This window comes from Festucalex cinctus, chromosome 1 (assembly GCF_051991245.1).
Source record: "Festucalex cinctus isolate MCC-2025b chromosome 1, RoL_Fcin_1.0, whole genome shotgun sequence".
Taxonomy (NCBI): Eukaryota; Metazoa; Chordata; class Actinopteri; order Syngnathiformes; family Syngnathidae; genus Festucalex; species Festucalex cinctus.
Window position 1 is genome coordinate 39,192,582 of NC_135411.1, and position 17,677 is coordinate 39,210,258.

General features: G+C 37.8%; 2 protein-coding genes across 4 annotated transcripts in view; both read left to right on the forward strand.

The window, feature by feature from the left end:
• The first annotated feature begins 675 nt into the window (after positions 1-675).
• Positions 676-11,971, forward strand: LOC144027440 (THAP domain-containing protein 6-like). Of its 3 annotated transcripts, none has more exons than XM_077534968.1 (7): positions 676-962; positions 3,436-3,535; positions 6,540-6,732; positions 6,891-6,977; positions 8,073-8,331; positions 8,428-8,571; positions 11,319-11,971. In XM_077534968.1, exons 2-6 carry the CDS (start codon positions 3,456-3,458, stop codon positions 8,481-8,483), a joined length of 675 nt encoding a protein of 224 aa, XP_077391094.1. In that variant the 5' UTR covers positions 676-962; positions 3,436-3,455; the 3' UTR covers positions 8,484-8,571; positions 11,319-11,971. The 3 variants fall into 3 exon arrangements, with proteins under 3 accessions (XP_077391094.1, XP_077391101.1, XP_077391110.1); XM_077534975.1 differs by having other exon boundaries at positions 11,372-11,971; XM_077534984.1 differs by lacking the exon at positions 676-962 and adding an exon at positions 997-1,031.
• An 828-nt stretch (positions 11,972-12,799) lies between these two features.
• Positions 12,800-17,677, forward strand: part of smg1 (SMG1 nonsense mediated mRNA decay associated PI3K related kinase) — a 63,624-nt gene continuing 58,746 nt past the window's right edge. The window contains exon 1 of the mRNA XM_077534954.1: positions 12,800-13,060. Coding sequence (XP_077391080.1) covers positions 12,984-13,060 — 77 coding nt within the window. The 5' untranslated portion in view covers positions 12,800-12,983. The remainder of the gene's footprint in view (positions 13,061-17,677) is intronic.

Here is a 17,677-nt window from a genome sequence, read left to right on the forward strand (position 1 = left end):
CGATTGGTTGGCAACCAGTCCAGGGTGTCCCCCGCCTACTGCCCAGAGCCAGCTGAGATAGGCGCCAGCAGCCCCCGCGACCCTTGTGAGGAATAAGCGGTCAAGAAAATGGATGGATGGATGATGCAGTTGGGTTCCCTCTGGTGGTCATTGTGTAAAATACAATATTGCCTCCAGATGCCAACACAGTAACTAGGATTAAATTTGTGGTATAAAAGACACAGACGAAATATATATATATATATATATATATATATATATATATATATATATATATATATATATATATATATATATATATATATATATATATATATATATTTTTTTTTTTTTAGTGCCTCCATATCAATGGGCATCAGTTACCCATACTAACTGCTGGGATTCTCCTGTTCCCCATGTCCATATCTCAGTATAAGAACAACTGGTGCATTACATATACATTACATAAGCAGTTTTCTTTACTATTGTATGTTTTCTTTGACTTTCTTATCTTCTTGATTATTGTCATTTTATTTATGCATTAAAATAAATGTTGATATATTCGAAATAAACATTAAAAAACAAACAAACAAACAAACAAGCCAACCTAACCTAACCTAACCTAACCGAGAGAAAGTTTGTGAAAACCAATTATTTGTTGAAGGCTACATACATTTTTCTGCCTATCGTCTTACGCAAGTTATTTTTATTTTGAAAAGCGCCGGATGGCGTTATGTTTGGAGCACCGCTTCTTCCGCCTTTCGTCGATAGGTGTTTATTTCTAGAAGCGCCAGACGGCGTTCGGAATCGGAAAGCCGCTTTTTACGAGAGGTATCTGGCGGTAGCCCCTTGTGGGCTTTTTACGATGACTGGCGTAATCATGAACGTAGACCTCTGATGGTCAAGGCACAATCGGCAACGTAACGACTGGTCGGCCATCTTAGGACAGGGGACTGCTCTGGTTCGTTGTGTTGTTGTCTGAGGTAAATTGGATGATATAGTGACTTAAATAGTCGTAACTCGCTGAATTCTTGACGGATTTATTATAAACGGTTGGTTTATTACAAACCTTAAGTGTCTAATGTGAATCAGCCCGAATGTTGAAATATCAGATGTTCTTTTTGAAAAACTCAGCGTATTTGTTTGTCACATAATGCTGCCTGGCTACTCAATGTTGAGCTCATAATCAAGATTTTCGATTATCAATAGGTTTTCCTGAGACCAATAACGGTTTTTGACCACCTAATCTTTTGTCGAAGTGACATTTTTGTGGATGTGGTTGTTTATTTGCCTTTTAAGGTAAGACCTAGACCAGGGGTGTCCAAACTTCTTCGTTTGAGGGCTGCATACATAAAAATGAAGGATGCAAGGGCCACTTCAAAATTATTCAACTTTAATTCATTAAAACACACTAAAGTTAATCAAGCAAGTATAAATTGTTTATATGTTACCATTAGAGGTGGGAATCTTGGGGCACCTCACGATTCGATTGCGATTACGATTCAGAGGCTACGATTCGATTATAAAACGATTATTGATTTCCCCCCAGGCAGCAGAAAAAAAACAATGTATTTTGGTGCTTTTAATGTTTCGTACATTAGTTACAAAAATAGTACAAAAGTCCTCTCAGGCCTAAATAAACTACTATTTCAGCATCAAGTTAACAGTTCAAAACAGTAAATAAAATACTCAAGTCCTCATTCTGTAACAACAGCTTTTAAGTATATTCAGTCTTCAACAGAATAAAACATAGCATTGAGCAAAAATATATTATTTTTATCCACTCAAAAGTGCACTGAGATATAAATGAAAGACAATGTGAACTACTACTTCAATACAAATGCCTAAAAAAAAAAAAAAGTGCTTTCCTGCTTTTTAAGTTGTGTAAAGATGAACATGTAAACATTAAAGTTTCTCAGAGGTACAAAAAAAAACCCTCATGTGCTTTTCTGCTTTTTAACTTGTGTAAACATGAACGTGTAAACATTAAAGGGATCGTTCGGCTTTTTTAACATGAATCTCAATTTGATCCTCACCTCCCGTTGTGCGATCAGCACTGACTTCTTTCTGACAGCGTTCGGTGACACGCGTTCATGTTCGACGTTGGACGAGAGGAAAATAGTCCAGCAAGCTGGCTGGGGTCTCGGAAATAAAGCCCTTTTCTTCTAAAAACTATTTGTTTTCAAAAGCGTGATACATTTCCACCACAATACTCTTTTCTGAATAAAGTCAGACGCCATTACCGCCAGCCACTACTTTTCTGTTCGTTCGTTCGTATCACTGCGCGGCGCCCTGTAGAACGCTAACCGACGCACTGCAGCCAGCTAGCTGATACTTCCGCCTGAAGTTGTTTGCCTTTTCGGAGCAGGTCTGATCTGACGAAGAGGTGGGTTGGTCAGCTCAGCCATGCTTGTTGTTGTTTTGAATGTCGAGGCGTGAGTTGTGGATGTGTAATCTCGGTCCGTCCCAAAAAGCGTCCCGAAGACCGCGCGCGCTACTGCGTTTCAGTTCCGCGTACTTTCCGCTCCGGTCCACTTTTAGTTTCGGTTCCCTTGGCATATTTATATAATCGGAATTTGGACTTTTGTGAATCGTTCTCGATTGTTCCACGGCCGAATCGTGAATAATCTAAGAATCGGAAATCTTGCACACCTCTAGTTACCATTGTTTTGAAAACTGCTACATAACAGTTTTTCTGTTAAAATGGATAAAGCAAATACTGATGTTTTGTATTTTTCAAGATTTTTGGTGATCTGGTCAGGGCCCTGTCTCCCGCTAGATTGGATGCATTGAACATCAGCTGAATACCATCTCCTCATTCAGAACCAAAACAAGAGAAAACTGTAGAAAGTTGATTATTTTTAAAATCATTATAATTATAGGTACTTAGGGATCATTAATATGATAGCATAAAAATGGAAGAAACAAACTTTTGTTTCCAAAAATTGAAATATCTTTATTCACCATGATTTTGAACTAAGAGAACTTGTTTCTTTAATTGTAAATAGTTTATTTGTATTTTTCATATCGAGAAGCACTCTACATAAACTATTTTATTATTAGTAGTGACAACTATTTTTTTCAGCACCCTCCCTTCCAACTGCCCACCTGCATGTTTTTTTTTAATTTTATTTTATTTTAATTTTTATTTATTTATTTATTTATTTTAACTTGCCTCGTGGGCTATGCCAAATGTTATTCTTAGTATATGTGGTGGGCCACTGAAAAATGGATGGTCGGAAAATATCCCCTGGGCTGTAATTTGTACACTACTGACCTAGACATGATTACAAAGTAGATGCAGCAATTTTACATTGGCGGGTGAGGCAGAATTACTCTTTTTGTTTTAACATAACTTAAGTTGCACATCATTTTTGTTTCGTTTGTTAAAAAACAAAACAAAAAAAACAACATATTTTTACATTTAAATTCATTATGCTGGTTTTGTGTTAACAGAAATACCACTTTAAGTGAATATGCCTGATTTTTGTGCTGCCTATGGCTGCGCCAATGAACGTAGCCTCCAAACGAGAAGCCGTGGGATCACCTTTCACAAGTAAGATATGATATGACAGTATTATGTCGAAAATTCGGATACTCTAGTCATTATATAAAATACAAGTTCTTTCTGTTACACATGACAGTGTGGCTTTGAGCTATTGCAAGATTGCTTTTGACCCGGACTTTTTAGAAAAGTCTACTGCCTCATCATTTTATTCAGATGTTTTTCCCATTATTGTCAAATTCTCAATGTTTATGTAGGCTAAATATACATATGTGACCCGCTCCGGCAAAATGGTCCTCTTGTCGGAAAGTAACAAGTGGTATAATTGAAGAAAATAGAGCAGAATGTCGAATATCCTCCTGACTACCATGAAAAAAAATAGTCCAATCATGTTTATTTTAATATTCCACAATCTTTGTGAAGTAACTGGAATACTGCAAAATAAAAAAAAATAAAAAAATGAAAAAAAAAATAATATATATATATATATATATATATATATATATATATTAAGCTATGATGTATCTACTACAGAGGACATTTTTAAAAACTTAAATGCTAGGCTCAAATACATTTAAAATAATTCAAACAATTCTTTAATGTGTTCTTAAGAGTTTTATAGAACACACGCGAACAACATTTAAAGCCTAAGTTTGTTCAATAAAAAGTGTTATACACTTACTTTTCTTCTTCCCTAAAAAGGTGCTTGCACTGAGGAAAGCCCCACCCCTTACACATTATATCACTGAAAAGCTCTGAATGTCCTCTATAGAGCACAAAAGGAGTTAATTCAGTCGTGTGCACTGGGTGGGAGATATTCAGGTTTACAAAGGTCCACTAAGAGGACAAATTTGAATTGCTGGTAGTCAGGAGGTTATGTTGATTTTGAGATTTCTCAAAAAATAGCCTCCTTGAGGTCTCTATTTACCAGCAGCACAAGTGTAAAAAAAATAAATAAAATAGAAGTGTGAAAATAAGCAGTTATTATACACTATGCATCGTAACTAGGGGAGTGTTTTTAGCCTAGCTGCTAGCTCATTCACTGCCAGCCATTTTAGAAAATTTAAAAATTTTCAATACCCACGCGATATTACGTTTAATAATTATTTATAAACCGAATCTATCAAATGACAGAATAGACTCCCTACTTTTTGCCTCGTCCCGTTCTTTTATAATTGACAGTAGAAAAATGTAGGTTTGCCAAAATACAGCCATTTCTCCCATGGACTCTGAAACTGTGTTTATTTGGTATAAAATGGGGCAATGATGTCGTCTAACGGTGGTTGGGCATCAGTAAAGTTGTTTCCAAGTTTGACATTTACAGTGGAGCATGATCAGATTCTCCTCTATCTATCCCCGCTCCAAAAAATATATAATTGACATGTATACTTGTCAAAGGCAGTGAATGAGCTAGCTAGTTTTAAAAAAAACAACCCGGATTCCCAAATGGTTCATATAAATGTTGTGAGGATAAGTGGTTCTGTTAATGGACATAGCAACCAAAAAAAAGTCGAAATACACATTCAGCATGAAAGTGAACAGAACAGTTATCCTAATAATAATAATAATGGCTAATTGTAATTCAAACAGACAGAGATATTCTCCAGGATCTTTTTCTTAATGAATCAATTTCTACTTTTAATTCAAATTATTACATTCACACTCTAAAGCAGGGGTCCCTAACTAAATTGGCAAGTTGTCCACTACCGCTTACTGGACACCGGCTCTGTCAAAGGATCCCTGACACCGCGCCCCAAAATGCACACAGGCTATACTGACTTGTAAATACGATAGTTTAGTGACCCTTGTGTATTACTTGGGGTGGTGGGACAAAATAAAACAAAACACATCACATTTTAATTTTCTTAGTGATCAAAAGCATTTAAAATCTAACATTCATGAGAAATTATCAATGAAGCACTTATCACAGGCCACATCAAATGGCAAATAATCCTTTAATTGACATAAAATTATTAAATAAAATTTCCCACTGTGGTAATATGACCTCATTTAAGCAAGAAAATGCCACAAGGAGCAACAATAAAACAAACAAACTTTGGCTGATGTCTCAGAAGATGGACTAAGCTTAAAGAGAGAGTTCGGATTTTTTGACATGAATCTCTATTTCATCCTCACCTCCAGTGTGTGCGATCAGCACTGACTTACCCCTGACAGCGTTCTGTGACACGAGTTCTGGTCCGGTGTTGGACAAGAAGAAAATAGTCCGGCTGGGGTCACCTAAATAAAGCGTTTTTCTTCTAAAAACAATTTGTATTCAAAAGAGTGATACATTTGCACAATACACAATACTCCTTTCTGAATAAAGTCAGACGCCATTACCGCCAGCCACTACGTTTCTGTTCGTTCGTATCACTGCGCGTCGCCCTGTAGACAGCTAATCGATGTGCTGCAGACAGCTGATCCTTCCGTCTTCGAAAAGACAAACAACTTGTAGATTAGTGCGCGTCTATCAGCTGCACACGGGGCGCCGCGCAGTGATACGAACGAACAGAAAAGTAGTGCCTGGCGGTAATGGCGTCTGACTTTTTCAGAGTATTGTGATGCAAATGTATCACTCTTTTGAACACAAATTGTTTTTAGAAGAAAAACGCTTTATTTCCGTGACCCCAGCCAGCTTGCTGGACTATTTTCCTCTCGTCCAACACCGGACCAGAACTCGTGGCACAGAACGCTGTCAGGGGTAAGTCAGTGCTGATCGCACACACTGGAGGTGAGTATGAAATAGAGATTCATGTCAAAAAATCTGAACTGTCCCTTTAATGTGATTTTTCAAAGTTGAGTCTGATTTCATCTTTTGAGAGGTCAAGCTTCTTAAAGTTTTAAATGATTCAAATCTAGGACGATGGCCTTACCTGCAATTACCTGCCTTACGGGTTTTTTTTTTTTTTTTTTACGTTTGAAAGATGCAAGTGCAAAAACTTGAAATCCCTTTTTCTCAAAACTAGGGATTTCTACCTTCCAACATTAAAACTTTAAGGAAAGAAAGGTGGAACATGTTGACAATACTTTTTTTTTTTTTGGTCCCATTTTTAAGGTTTCCTAAAGGCATAGAGCGCAGGAGGCAGTGGGAACTTGCCCTAAGAAGGGAGGGTTTCATCGCTAATGATAGGTCACTGCTCTGCAGTGAACACTTTGTAGGAGAAGATTTTGACAGGACAGGGCAGACTGTCCGGCTTAAAGCTGGCTCTCTGCCTCAAATCTTCAACTTCCCCTCTCATCTTCAAAAGGTATGTGCATCATTGGCTACAAGAAATAAAGGTGTTAAAGGTGGATCAATAAATATTTATATATGCAATTTAATGTAATACTTTCTGCAGGTTTAGGCATACACAATGTCTTGTGTACTACAGAACACTTGAATAATAATATATTTGTTTAACTTAAGCTGGTAGCAACGAGAAAATCAACTGCTGCTAGAAGAGCAGAAGAAATCCTGCCCATGGTCCTTCAGAATGAGCCTCCCTCTGATGATGTGAGTATATTGCAGAGATGTGCAATATCACAAACAAAAATATTAAATGGCTTGTAACTGTTTACCTCAGTGGTGTTACTAAGAGAGCCCAGTATTTTTTGAGGTGGTATTCTGTGTAAAAGGACTGAGAACCACTAGTTATTCACTTGATGTATGTCATTCATAGATGACTATGTCATTCATATGTCATGAATAAACATGTGCAAACTACACCCAGGGTTAGTGAACTTTTCCAATCAACAGACATTTTTGTCAAAACACATTTAAACATGTATTATTTTTTTTTGCCTTATAAACCAGCCAAGGTCAATGTAAAAAAAGAAGGCCTGTTAAAGCGTTAACTAATTAATCACAAAACAATTGTTGCATTAATCATATATTAACGCAGATTAATCGCACTATTAATTTTGGCCACAGATGATCCTTTATCTGGATAGCAGATGGTTACGTTAAAGGTAGCACAGGTTGTGTTTGAGCAATAAACATAACTACATGCATTAAAGTAAAGCATTTAATGGATGTTTATGTATGACATTCAGCATATTTGTTCATGTCGAACTATCAGGGGATATTTTTTCTTTTTTTCTTTTAAATTATGCAAGTAATTATCCATCCATCCATTTTATGAACCGCTTGTTCCTCACAAGGGTCGTGGGGGGTGCTGGAGCCTATCTCAGCTGGCTCTGGGCAGTCGGCGGGGGACACCCTGGACTGGTTGCCAGCCAATCGCAGTGCAAGTTAATTCACTGATTAGAAAAAGAGGAGGATGAGCGTGTGCACTGTGCAGTGGATCACAAAATGTTGAAGACGTCCTCATAACATAAATGTTGAGAGAATTAACACATAATAGCTCTTTAAATTTGGCGGGAAAAAAATGTTGAGAAAAAAACTTCAATTAAGAGATTAATCGTGATTAATCAGAATTCTAAGATGTGAATAATCTGATTTAAAAAAAAATAATCATTTGACAGCTCGAGAACACAAATTTGTGTTGTCGAGTGTAGATTTAGAAAATGTCAAATTGTAATTTGGCTTAGCATTGATTATTAGTTATTGTTATTAACTCTATTATTAAATTCATTTTTTGTTCCATAGCAACATGCAGCCACTGGAGAGAGGCAACAGAGCCGGAAGACAGCCACTGACCACTTGTATGCGTTGCCTTCTTGCCCCAAGGCTCTAAAGGCCAAACTTGATGCAGCCATGAAAACAGTGCGGAAACTGCAGCGGCAGAAATGCAATGCCTTTATGAGGGAAAGGAGGGCCAAGAAAAACATGCATGCTCTTCTAGAGCAGCTCGAAGACAAACGTCTGATCAATGAAGAACTGACAGACAAGCTTGAATGCTACTCGGGTAAAATAAGCAATTCAGTGAATATTATTTGTTTGATTCCCTAGTTTCTATTCAAAGGAGACATAAAAATAACACTTCTTTCTAATTACATTTTAGATCTTCCAATTCACCTCCTGTCGAGGCAGGGTGTAGAGTGCACCAAGGACCAGTGAGAATTTGCCCTCATGCTTCACCTGCATGGTCCAAAGGCATATATACCTGAGAGAGACTCTGTCTGAAGATTCACATCCCAGTGTAAAGGTATTGTTTCTGTCTCATTGGAACTACATTAAAGGGGCTGTCTGCCGGTTTCACTCAGGAAAATGCACTTTTTAAATGCAGGATTTAAACTAATTAACTACTTTTCAAGTTATAGATATGGGATTTTCATAACGTGTGGGGGTGATTTTGTCCTAAACCCCCACACCCCCAGCCTGGATTTCGCCATTTTGTGTTTGTTTTGTAAACAGCGGGACATTTCTCTGTGGAAAGACAATGTTTACACCTCTCCAGCCAATCGCAGAGCATGGGAGGTGGCGTGTCGCAAACGGGGCCGGGCGAACGTGTCTGCTGCGTGACGTCACTCCCGCGGCAATTTGAAAGCACGCACGGATTATTATTATTTTTTCAGTCACTCACAGAAGCTTACATGTCTGAATGAGAGTGAAAAAAAAAATCCGTACACGTTCGCCCGGCGCCGTTTGCGACACTCCACCCCCCCTGCTCTGCAATTGGCCGGAGGGGTGTAAACACTGTCTTTCCACAGAAACGTCCCGCTGTTTACAAAACAAACACAAAATGGTGAAATACAGGCTGGGGGTGTGGGGGTTTAGGACAAAATCACTCCCACACGTTATGAAAAGCCCATATCTATAACTTGAAAAGTAGTTAGTTTATTTAAATCCTGTATTTAAAAAGTGCATTTTCCTGAGTGAAACCGGCAGACAGCCCCTTTAACTACGGAAGCGTAGAGCTGCCAATGTGGAGTAAACATTTTTGGCTGACAAGTATGTTCGAACATACTCACAAATACGTTCGAACATATTCTCAAATATGTTCGTATTTGCGACTATGTTCAAACGTATTTCAATACGTTCGAACGTATTTGCGACTATGTTCGAACGTATTTCAATACGTTCGAACGTATTTGTGACTATGTTCGAACGTATTTCAATACGTTCGAACGTATTTGCGACTATGTTCGAACGTATTTCAATACGTTCGAACGTATTTGCGACTATGTTCCAACGTATTTCAATACGTTCGAACGTATTTGCGACTATGTTCGAACGTATTTCAATACGTTCGAACGTATTTGCGACTATGTTCGAACGTATTTACGAGTATGTTCGAACCTACTCACCAGCCAAAAATATTTACTCCACATTGGCAGCTCTACGCTTCCGTAATTAACAACTTAAGTTAGAGTATAATTTATGGCTCAGCTTACTGATCTAATTGCTTATAGATGTGTTAGGTATGTCCAGTGTCCACAATAGGGGTGCTTGGGTTAGTAGTTCATTTGGTCAGTCCGTAAATGTCAATTGTCTTTTAATTTAATCATCATCTTTTCATTTCATCGAAATGATTCTGGACATCCTAGACAGACAGGGCCAGGAAGATTAGGCCAAGTATGGTTGTGTCACTCTGATACTGGATGCAATGGCCATACAAAAGCTGTTCAGTATGATGCACAGACAAACAATGTGGATTTGTGTACATGGGGGATCGCTTGAAGCAAACTGGCATAGCTTCTCAGGCTCTTGTTTTCATGGTGGTTGATCTCCAAGGTTATTGGACCGCTCCTATTGGGTATTATCTCACCAATAGCCTAACACCAGAAACACAGACAGTCTTGGTAGTGCATCATGATTAGCTACTACAACTGCTACTGCCAGATTACCCTGAGGCCTTGATTGAAGGACGGGGTCAAACACAGAGTTGAAATTCCATGACTGGAACAATTAAATATTCAAATGAGGTATTTTTCCATTTTAGCGTACAGAAAGTTCAAATAAATCCATGATAAGATGGAGCACTTTAAATGAATAACTTTTTTTTTTAATTAAAATTACCACTGCTTTCACTATGAAATACTGTTGCTCTTAAATTTGTTATATTACCATAGTTATTATTTCATATTATAGAGTACCTGAAAAAACAGATGAGGTGATTTTTATGAGCATTTGGTGCGTGTTATTTATTCCACGTAATCAGCTGCATTCTTGACTTATGTAATGACTCAAAATCATTGGTAGACGTTCGCTAGCGCTAATGTAAACTAGCGTACTTATCCTACCACACTGATAGCATTGCCGTGGCCAAATCTACATTTATTATGGACTACAGTGGTGCAACATTATTTCATCCATTGTATCAGTGGTACAACCAAGTATAGTTTATGTGACAGTTGAAAACAATTTACAGGGCTAGGGTAGGTGTAGAAATAAACTTTTGTTCCAGTCAATGGCCCGGCAGTGAAGAGCTTGGCATGCTCGCTATTGGCTGGAAACCCCTCCATTTCATTGGCTGGACAAACTGAAGCGTAGTTGTTTGTGTCATCTCTTGTGTCATACCTAACAGGGAAAATTAAAATGAAATTGAAAAGAGTTGAACAATCTCCAGAAATTTGAAAGTAATGTTATGAATGCTCAAGCAGCCCTGTCCTCAGATGGCTGCACTGTAACTACATGACTTCTCAACGGCTCACAGTGCACACGAGCCATCTCGTGTTCTTACAGATGTCTATTCTCCAAACCAAAATTCTGTCTATTCTCCAAACCAACTCAAAATAAATGCCGGACGGGCAATCATATCGGTCCACCATAAACTGTGTGCGCTCACTCAGGGTTAATGTTAAGGTGAAGCATCATATTCTTAAATATACAGTATATTAGAAATGCATTTCAAGTTTGTTATCCCAAACAAACTGAATCAAATTTTCCCAAGACCCTTGGGAGAATATTTTGGTGGTAGTGAGATGGCCTGTGGCTGCTTTTCTTCTTCAGGACCTGGACTACTTGCTGTGATTGATGGTGCCATGAATTCTGCTGTTTGACAGAAAATCCCTAGGGAGAATGTTCAGTTTGTGACCTCAAGCTGAAGCATACATGGGTTCTGCAGCAGGACAACGATCGCGAACACACCAGCAAATCAAGTTCGAAAGGCTTTCAAAAAAAAAAAAACATTTGGGAGTGTTTACATTGGCTATCTTTGTCTTATACAGTAATTACATTTGGTTGATGACCATAAACTTTAAAATGGGGACATTATTCGGAAAGGAAAAAGAAAAAAAAGAATTTGAGAAGGCTGCCCCCACACCAAATTTCTTGGAAGCTTGATGGTCAGAATACGCTACCTGAAGCATCAAAACACTTTGTCGAAGCCAAATTGTAAGCAGCGCTGCATTGAGTATTATTGGATGCATAAATTCACATTAGGCCACAATATTGGCTTCTAACATACAGCACTTGATTGACATTGATTGATTGATTGTTGACATGGGGTGAATGCGTGTATAAGTTGGGGGGGTTCTGGTGACATGATAAAGTATTGATTGTATACAAGTATACAATGCATGTGTCTGTCAATCTGAATGGTCATTCTTTTTTTTTTTCTATGTTTCTGCCAAATTTGAAATAAACTCCTTGGCTTCGACACATTTTTTGTGATGTTACTCTGACCACCACGGTAGCTTATATTTTCCACTGCTACATTAAGGAATGTTGTCAAAAACAAACAACTCCTAACTCTGACTTATTTGTTCCTTATGATGCATATTAACAATAGGCATCTATTATAAACATGATACACAACAATAATGGCTATTATATAGCATTTTCTGCTTTATTTTACTACATTCATGTTATTCCTTTACATATGCACGTTACTGAAATTTTCAATTTAGTATTCATTTTAGTTTTAAAAGTTTGATGTTTTTTGTTATGCTGAGATTTACTTCTTGCTTCGCATAGTGACTGGAATTTATGAGGCTAAGCAGTTTGGATGATGGATGGATGAAAAGTAGCATGATATGAATACCATGGGTTGGGTTGTGATTAAAAATAAATAAAGACATTGTACCATTGGTCTGAAAGCTGAGGTAATAAAACTTTTGGTAGTCTATTACCTAGCTATTTTTGTTGAACTTTTGAAAACAGGATCAAAATTGATAAATTTGAAACTGATTCGATTAAAAAAAAAAAAAAAAAAAAAAAAGGTCACACTAGTATAGACACTGCCACTGACTGAATTTGATTTTAGCTAGAAATGTGCACTTTTCACTGCTTTTAAAAAGTCATAATTTTCTTAATATTTGTCACAGGAAAACGTTACTTCTATAACTGGAATCGTTTTAAAAGACCACTGTTTTATAAATCAATCTATGACATGTTACGCAGAAACCTACCCAATATTGTGGAGTAGGCTATTATTAACATACAGTACATTGTAGTGGAGATCATCAGTCCATAGGAGGCGCTAACAAAAAATGAGCGCGATTCGGCTGCTTGTTTCAACACGAAGAAGGCTAACCAAGCACAACCTCAAGCTAACTGTAATAACGAGTTGCCACCGATTTGCGATACTTGACAATATCAGAAAGTGAAACATAAGCCTGAGGAATTCGGCTAACGTTACCGCTGCAAGCGGGCCATGCAGCTCCCCAGAAGGTAATGAGCCGGAAAGCCTCGAGGTCTCGGCTCAGCGGTGCCCACAAACTGCAGCCACACCGGAATGACTGGCAGCCCAGGTTGGTGCTCTGTTTCGGGGACGACTGATGAAAATAAAACGCTGTGTGTTTTAGGGCCTGTGCTCAGCTTCTTCATGAAGTAGTCACTTCTAAGGGACTTATTTTTCGTCCCCCAGTCATTAAATTAAACACCCATACGTGGCCTAGCATTGGCCTTGTTAAACATTACGTGGTCACAAGCCCGTCACTTGTCTAGTTTTAGGCGGTGTGCGAGCCTTCCATGCGGGATTGGCTTGGTGATATGACGCTAACGCTAGCATGGAATTGCCTTCAAACATTCATTCGAAATGTGATCAACACCTGCGAATTGATGCCAGTTGGGCTTGGACATCTGATTGTAAAGCGCGCGCTAATGTCTCAAGAATTCTGACAGAAATGCCTTTGTTTGATACTGGCGCCCAGCTTCTGCGGTGTATGTTGATTTGCATTCTACGCGTCTATGGAATTCTCATAAGCATATATTGTACACTTGACAATAGGTTGCTTCTTCTGCTTTATTTTATTTTTTGACGGAGCCAGATAATCCTAGCTAGTGGGCCTAAAATGAAAAGAAAAAAAATCAGCCATGAATTCAACGAGGTTAAATTGGGAGGCCGTAGAATAGATTGACACCACTTTCGCGAAACATTACAGTTACCCATTTGTTGCCTAAAATGCATCTGCTTGCGTTACATCCACTCCAGTTTTTAGGTTAATATTTAATTTGTCGCCATGATAATAATGTCCGGTTGATGAGCACGAGGTGTCCCCACTGCATATTGAACTATGACCATGTGGGAGCAGCAGACATGAGTGCGTTCACCACACTCGGTAACATTCTCACGGTGCAAATATGCAAGTGCTTTTGTTGGACAATTGCCGTTTGTAACGGCATTAAATTCTTCTCAATTTACACTTATTGTATTTACACCTCAAATCCACAAAAGTGTAAACAACTCAGGGTGTCAAAAGTTAAGTGTTTTCTTCAGCCATCAATCGCAATGTCATTTGGAGCAATTGCTACTTAAAACAACTAAAATGCAGTCATTAGCACAGTGACACAATGTTGAGTAACAGATACAAATGCATCAGCCAGTACACAGGCTTTCCAAACCTTAAACTAAATGTTACTTTTTCATTATCTTGTTTCCTATGACATATGGCAACAAGTGCAAAATATGAAAATTGTTGCACTAGCATTGCGACTAAATTTGCTACAGTAAATATTTTAACATGTTGAGTTCTAATTAACTAAAAGCATACACTAGTAGTCTTTTTGTAGTTCATTTACATTCAGAAAAAAAGGTTTAAATCAGTCTGTTTAACCTTTTCCCAAACTCTCAGTATTTTTGCACATATTTAGCAGGAAGTTCATCAAGTCTGTATTCTGAACAATCAAATTCAGTTTATTTTGGGTACATGTTTTATAACACGGCAGGTGTGGGCAATTCAATTCCGACGGGACCTTGTGAGAAGCAGAAAAGTTGTTAACAGCCGCACAGTTGTGTTTTTCTGCATTTTTTTTTTATGTAAAAGTTTCACTTCTGTTATTTTAGTAATGTGGTACTAGCATTAATATTTTATATTGGTTGTTACTATTGGGAATAAATATTGATTATTCTAGGGCTTGGTTATTTCCAACAACCTCACAATACGATACAGGGTTGCGATACGTCTCGCAATACATATGTATCCCAAGATATGATCTTCAAGATGATACATATCCCATCATTTTACATTAATTTACTTGCATTTTTATTAGAGATAGACCGATATGCTTTTTTCAGGACGATACCGATTCCGATTATCGGTAGTCAAGGAGGCAGATAACCGATATTTGAAGCCGATATTCATTTGCAGTAAAAGTTAAAATGTTGGCACCAAATTTTTGAATAATGCAAACCCTAACAATTCTTTACAATGGATTCTCACACTGCACTTTTCATTTTACATCCTTCTATCTGCAATAAGACGTTGGTGGCGGGGGGAGTTAAATGTGGGGCCAATGTGACATTACCTTTTATAGCATTTGGGATACTTGTAGTTTTATTCTATAAATGTTATATTTTTATATTTTGAAGTAATAGGAGGAACCCTGTCATTCAAAATGTGCATCAGCTGTGGCATTACTTATTACTACAGCAAAAAAAATAAAAAAATTCCATGAGAAAAACTATTCATCCCTGAACACCATACAGTTCTTGTAGACCTTATTATGATTATTGTTATTGTTACCATATAGACAGTTTTGATAAGCTGAGGATCTTAAATCGAGAACAGCAATATCATGCTACTCCTCTCTACAAGAGAACTGTCAAAAGACACTTCATCATGTAGTTTACTGCCACTTAGGATGCCCCAATCAACGCAGAAAAAGGTAGAGTAAAATAACTTGGTTATAATAATAGTAAGAATAACTTGGTTAAACAGACATTGTTGCGGTGGACCGCTGCCACTTTCTGCTGTTTAATGTGTTTTACACTTATAGACACGTGTGTGTATATGGGCACACTATTCTCTCACTACTGTACTGTACTGTATCACTTAATGGCACAGATGTACTTGTCTAAATAATAACTAGGCTGCAACATTGCTAATTCACATTAACAAGCACTATCTTAGCTGTCCACATGAATAGTTACTAACACACGAGAAAGTTATACAACACACCAAACATGAGCTCATTATTCAAAGTATGATGCACGTAACGAAATTACATCACTGAACATTAATTGCAGCCGTGTACGGCTGTAGATGTTACATATTAGTGGCATCCATTGAGAGGATAATGTCCCAACTGACGGCAGACATGACGTGAAAAGAGAGACAAAACGAGCAAATAAGCACACTATACTTTAGTGCACTTCTCTACTAATGCCAAACATATGGAAGAGAACACGTTCATGTAGTTAAACGGTGTTTGAGACACTTAATTTGTTACGGAGCGGACTTTAACGAGGTGCACAACGAGCTGTCAATCAAATCGACGTCGAAGCTTAAGGCACACAATGGCAAACCAGTGCGACAAATAAACACAATATAAAGTAACTAAACGCTATTTAGTGTCACTGTGGCATCTAACTGCATAATAACCGCTATGAAACAAGTAGTGGACGTGACCCAGAATGCAATGTGTGCGTCACGAGAGGTAAATATAATGACGTTACTCGACTCTTAACATGGAACTAGACAATATAATAATGACAACTGTTAATATTTGGAACCTTTCTAACAAACATTATTTACTTAATTAAGTGAAAATGTGTGTGATTCCCTCCCCGAGTAGTTCAAGTAGCGAATTAGCTACTGGGTGTTAGCCTCCATGCTAAGCTGAACACACCACTGTTAGCTAGCGGGGATTCAATGCAAGGCAATGCAGCTCCATTCATATAGTGCATTTAATACACAACATAATTCAATGTGTTTAGCTTATCATGGTGAAAAGTTCAGCGGAGTCTCTTCTCTTTTAACTTACCTTCGAAGCATGTGTCTCGCGTTGTGGGTGCGTGTGTGACCGGCTACTGTGATACACGGCATACACTACTGATTGGTTCTAGCTCTTGCACGGCTAACCAATCAAATGCTGCTATGGGCGTTACGTTGCTGGAGTTGGACTCCATACCAGACAGAGACGCTCTGGGCTGCATTCGAAGCGAAAAGACGGAGTTTTAAATGGATCGCTCATATCGGCCGTCAGATTAATAAAACAGACCGATACCGATATGTACCAATATGTCAAATATCGGCCCCGATTATCGGCCCGGCCGATTATCGGTCTATCTCTAATTTTTATTTAACAGTTATTTGTATACCTAAATGATATGGTTATTATGATGGATGGCAAAAATGTTTTTGTTAGCAGCTCTTCTGGTTTATCACCCAGCGTCATGCCTGGTCTAAATGTGCACACACTACACAATACACATCAAGGAGCAGCTTTCACAGACACACCGGGACACTATAAATATGCATGGGCCGATATGAGTAAAATCATCAAAGTATTACAATTACAACTCTAAAATGTGCTTATTTGAAATATTTTGGGAAATAACTGCATTTTTTTTTCATGTAACATTCTATTTTGTTATTAAACAAAATATAGAACAATTGGTACATTTAGAAACGTGTACCATGTTAAATTTATAAGTAAATAAATGTTGCTATTCTTCATCTGTTTAAATTTTCTGAGCAAGACACTATCCAATCACTGGTGGGCTATTTTTAAAGCAGACTTCACATGTACGTTTATTTATTTATTTATTTTTTATTTATTTATTTTTAATAAGTAGGCTAAAATGCAAACTAAAGACCCAAAGCACTTGACTCATGTCCCTTTCGTCTGCTACCCCAATCCGCTCATGCGACAAGTGGACTAATTGAGGGCAATTAACTTAAGATGCTGCTTGTTAAGTACAATGCAAGGTGCAAAGTAGGGCCTGGCCGATTTTAATCGGCCGATTATTGGCCTTCAAACATCGGCCCAGAACAATCGACCAATTGGGTTAAATGGCCGATTATTAAATAATCCCCTATTTTCCCCTTAAACCACCGTTATCGAAGAAAAATGCAATTTACGACACTGTGAAAGTATAATGAAGTATAATAAAATATTGTCTACAGTCTATTGTACATCATTGT

Bases quoted from the DNA above. Each gene is read 5' to 3' on its own strand.
- LOC144027440 (XM_077534968.1), top strand. From the start codon at position 3,456: ATGCCTGATTTTTGTGCTGCCTATGGCTGCGCCAATGAACGTAGCCTC. The intron at 6,733-6,890 runs GTATGTGCATCA...GTTTAACTTAAG, and splicing joins TCCCCTCTCATCTTCAAAAG to CTGGTAGCAACGAGAAAATC. The intron at 6,978-8,072 runs GTGAGTATATTG...TTTGTTCCATAG, and splicing joins ATGAGCCTCCCTCTGATGAT to CAACATGCAGCCACTGGAGA.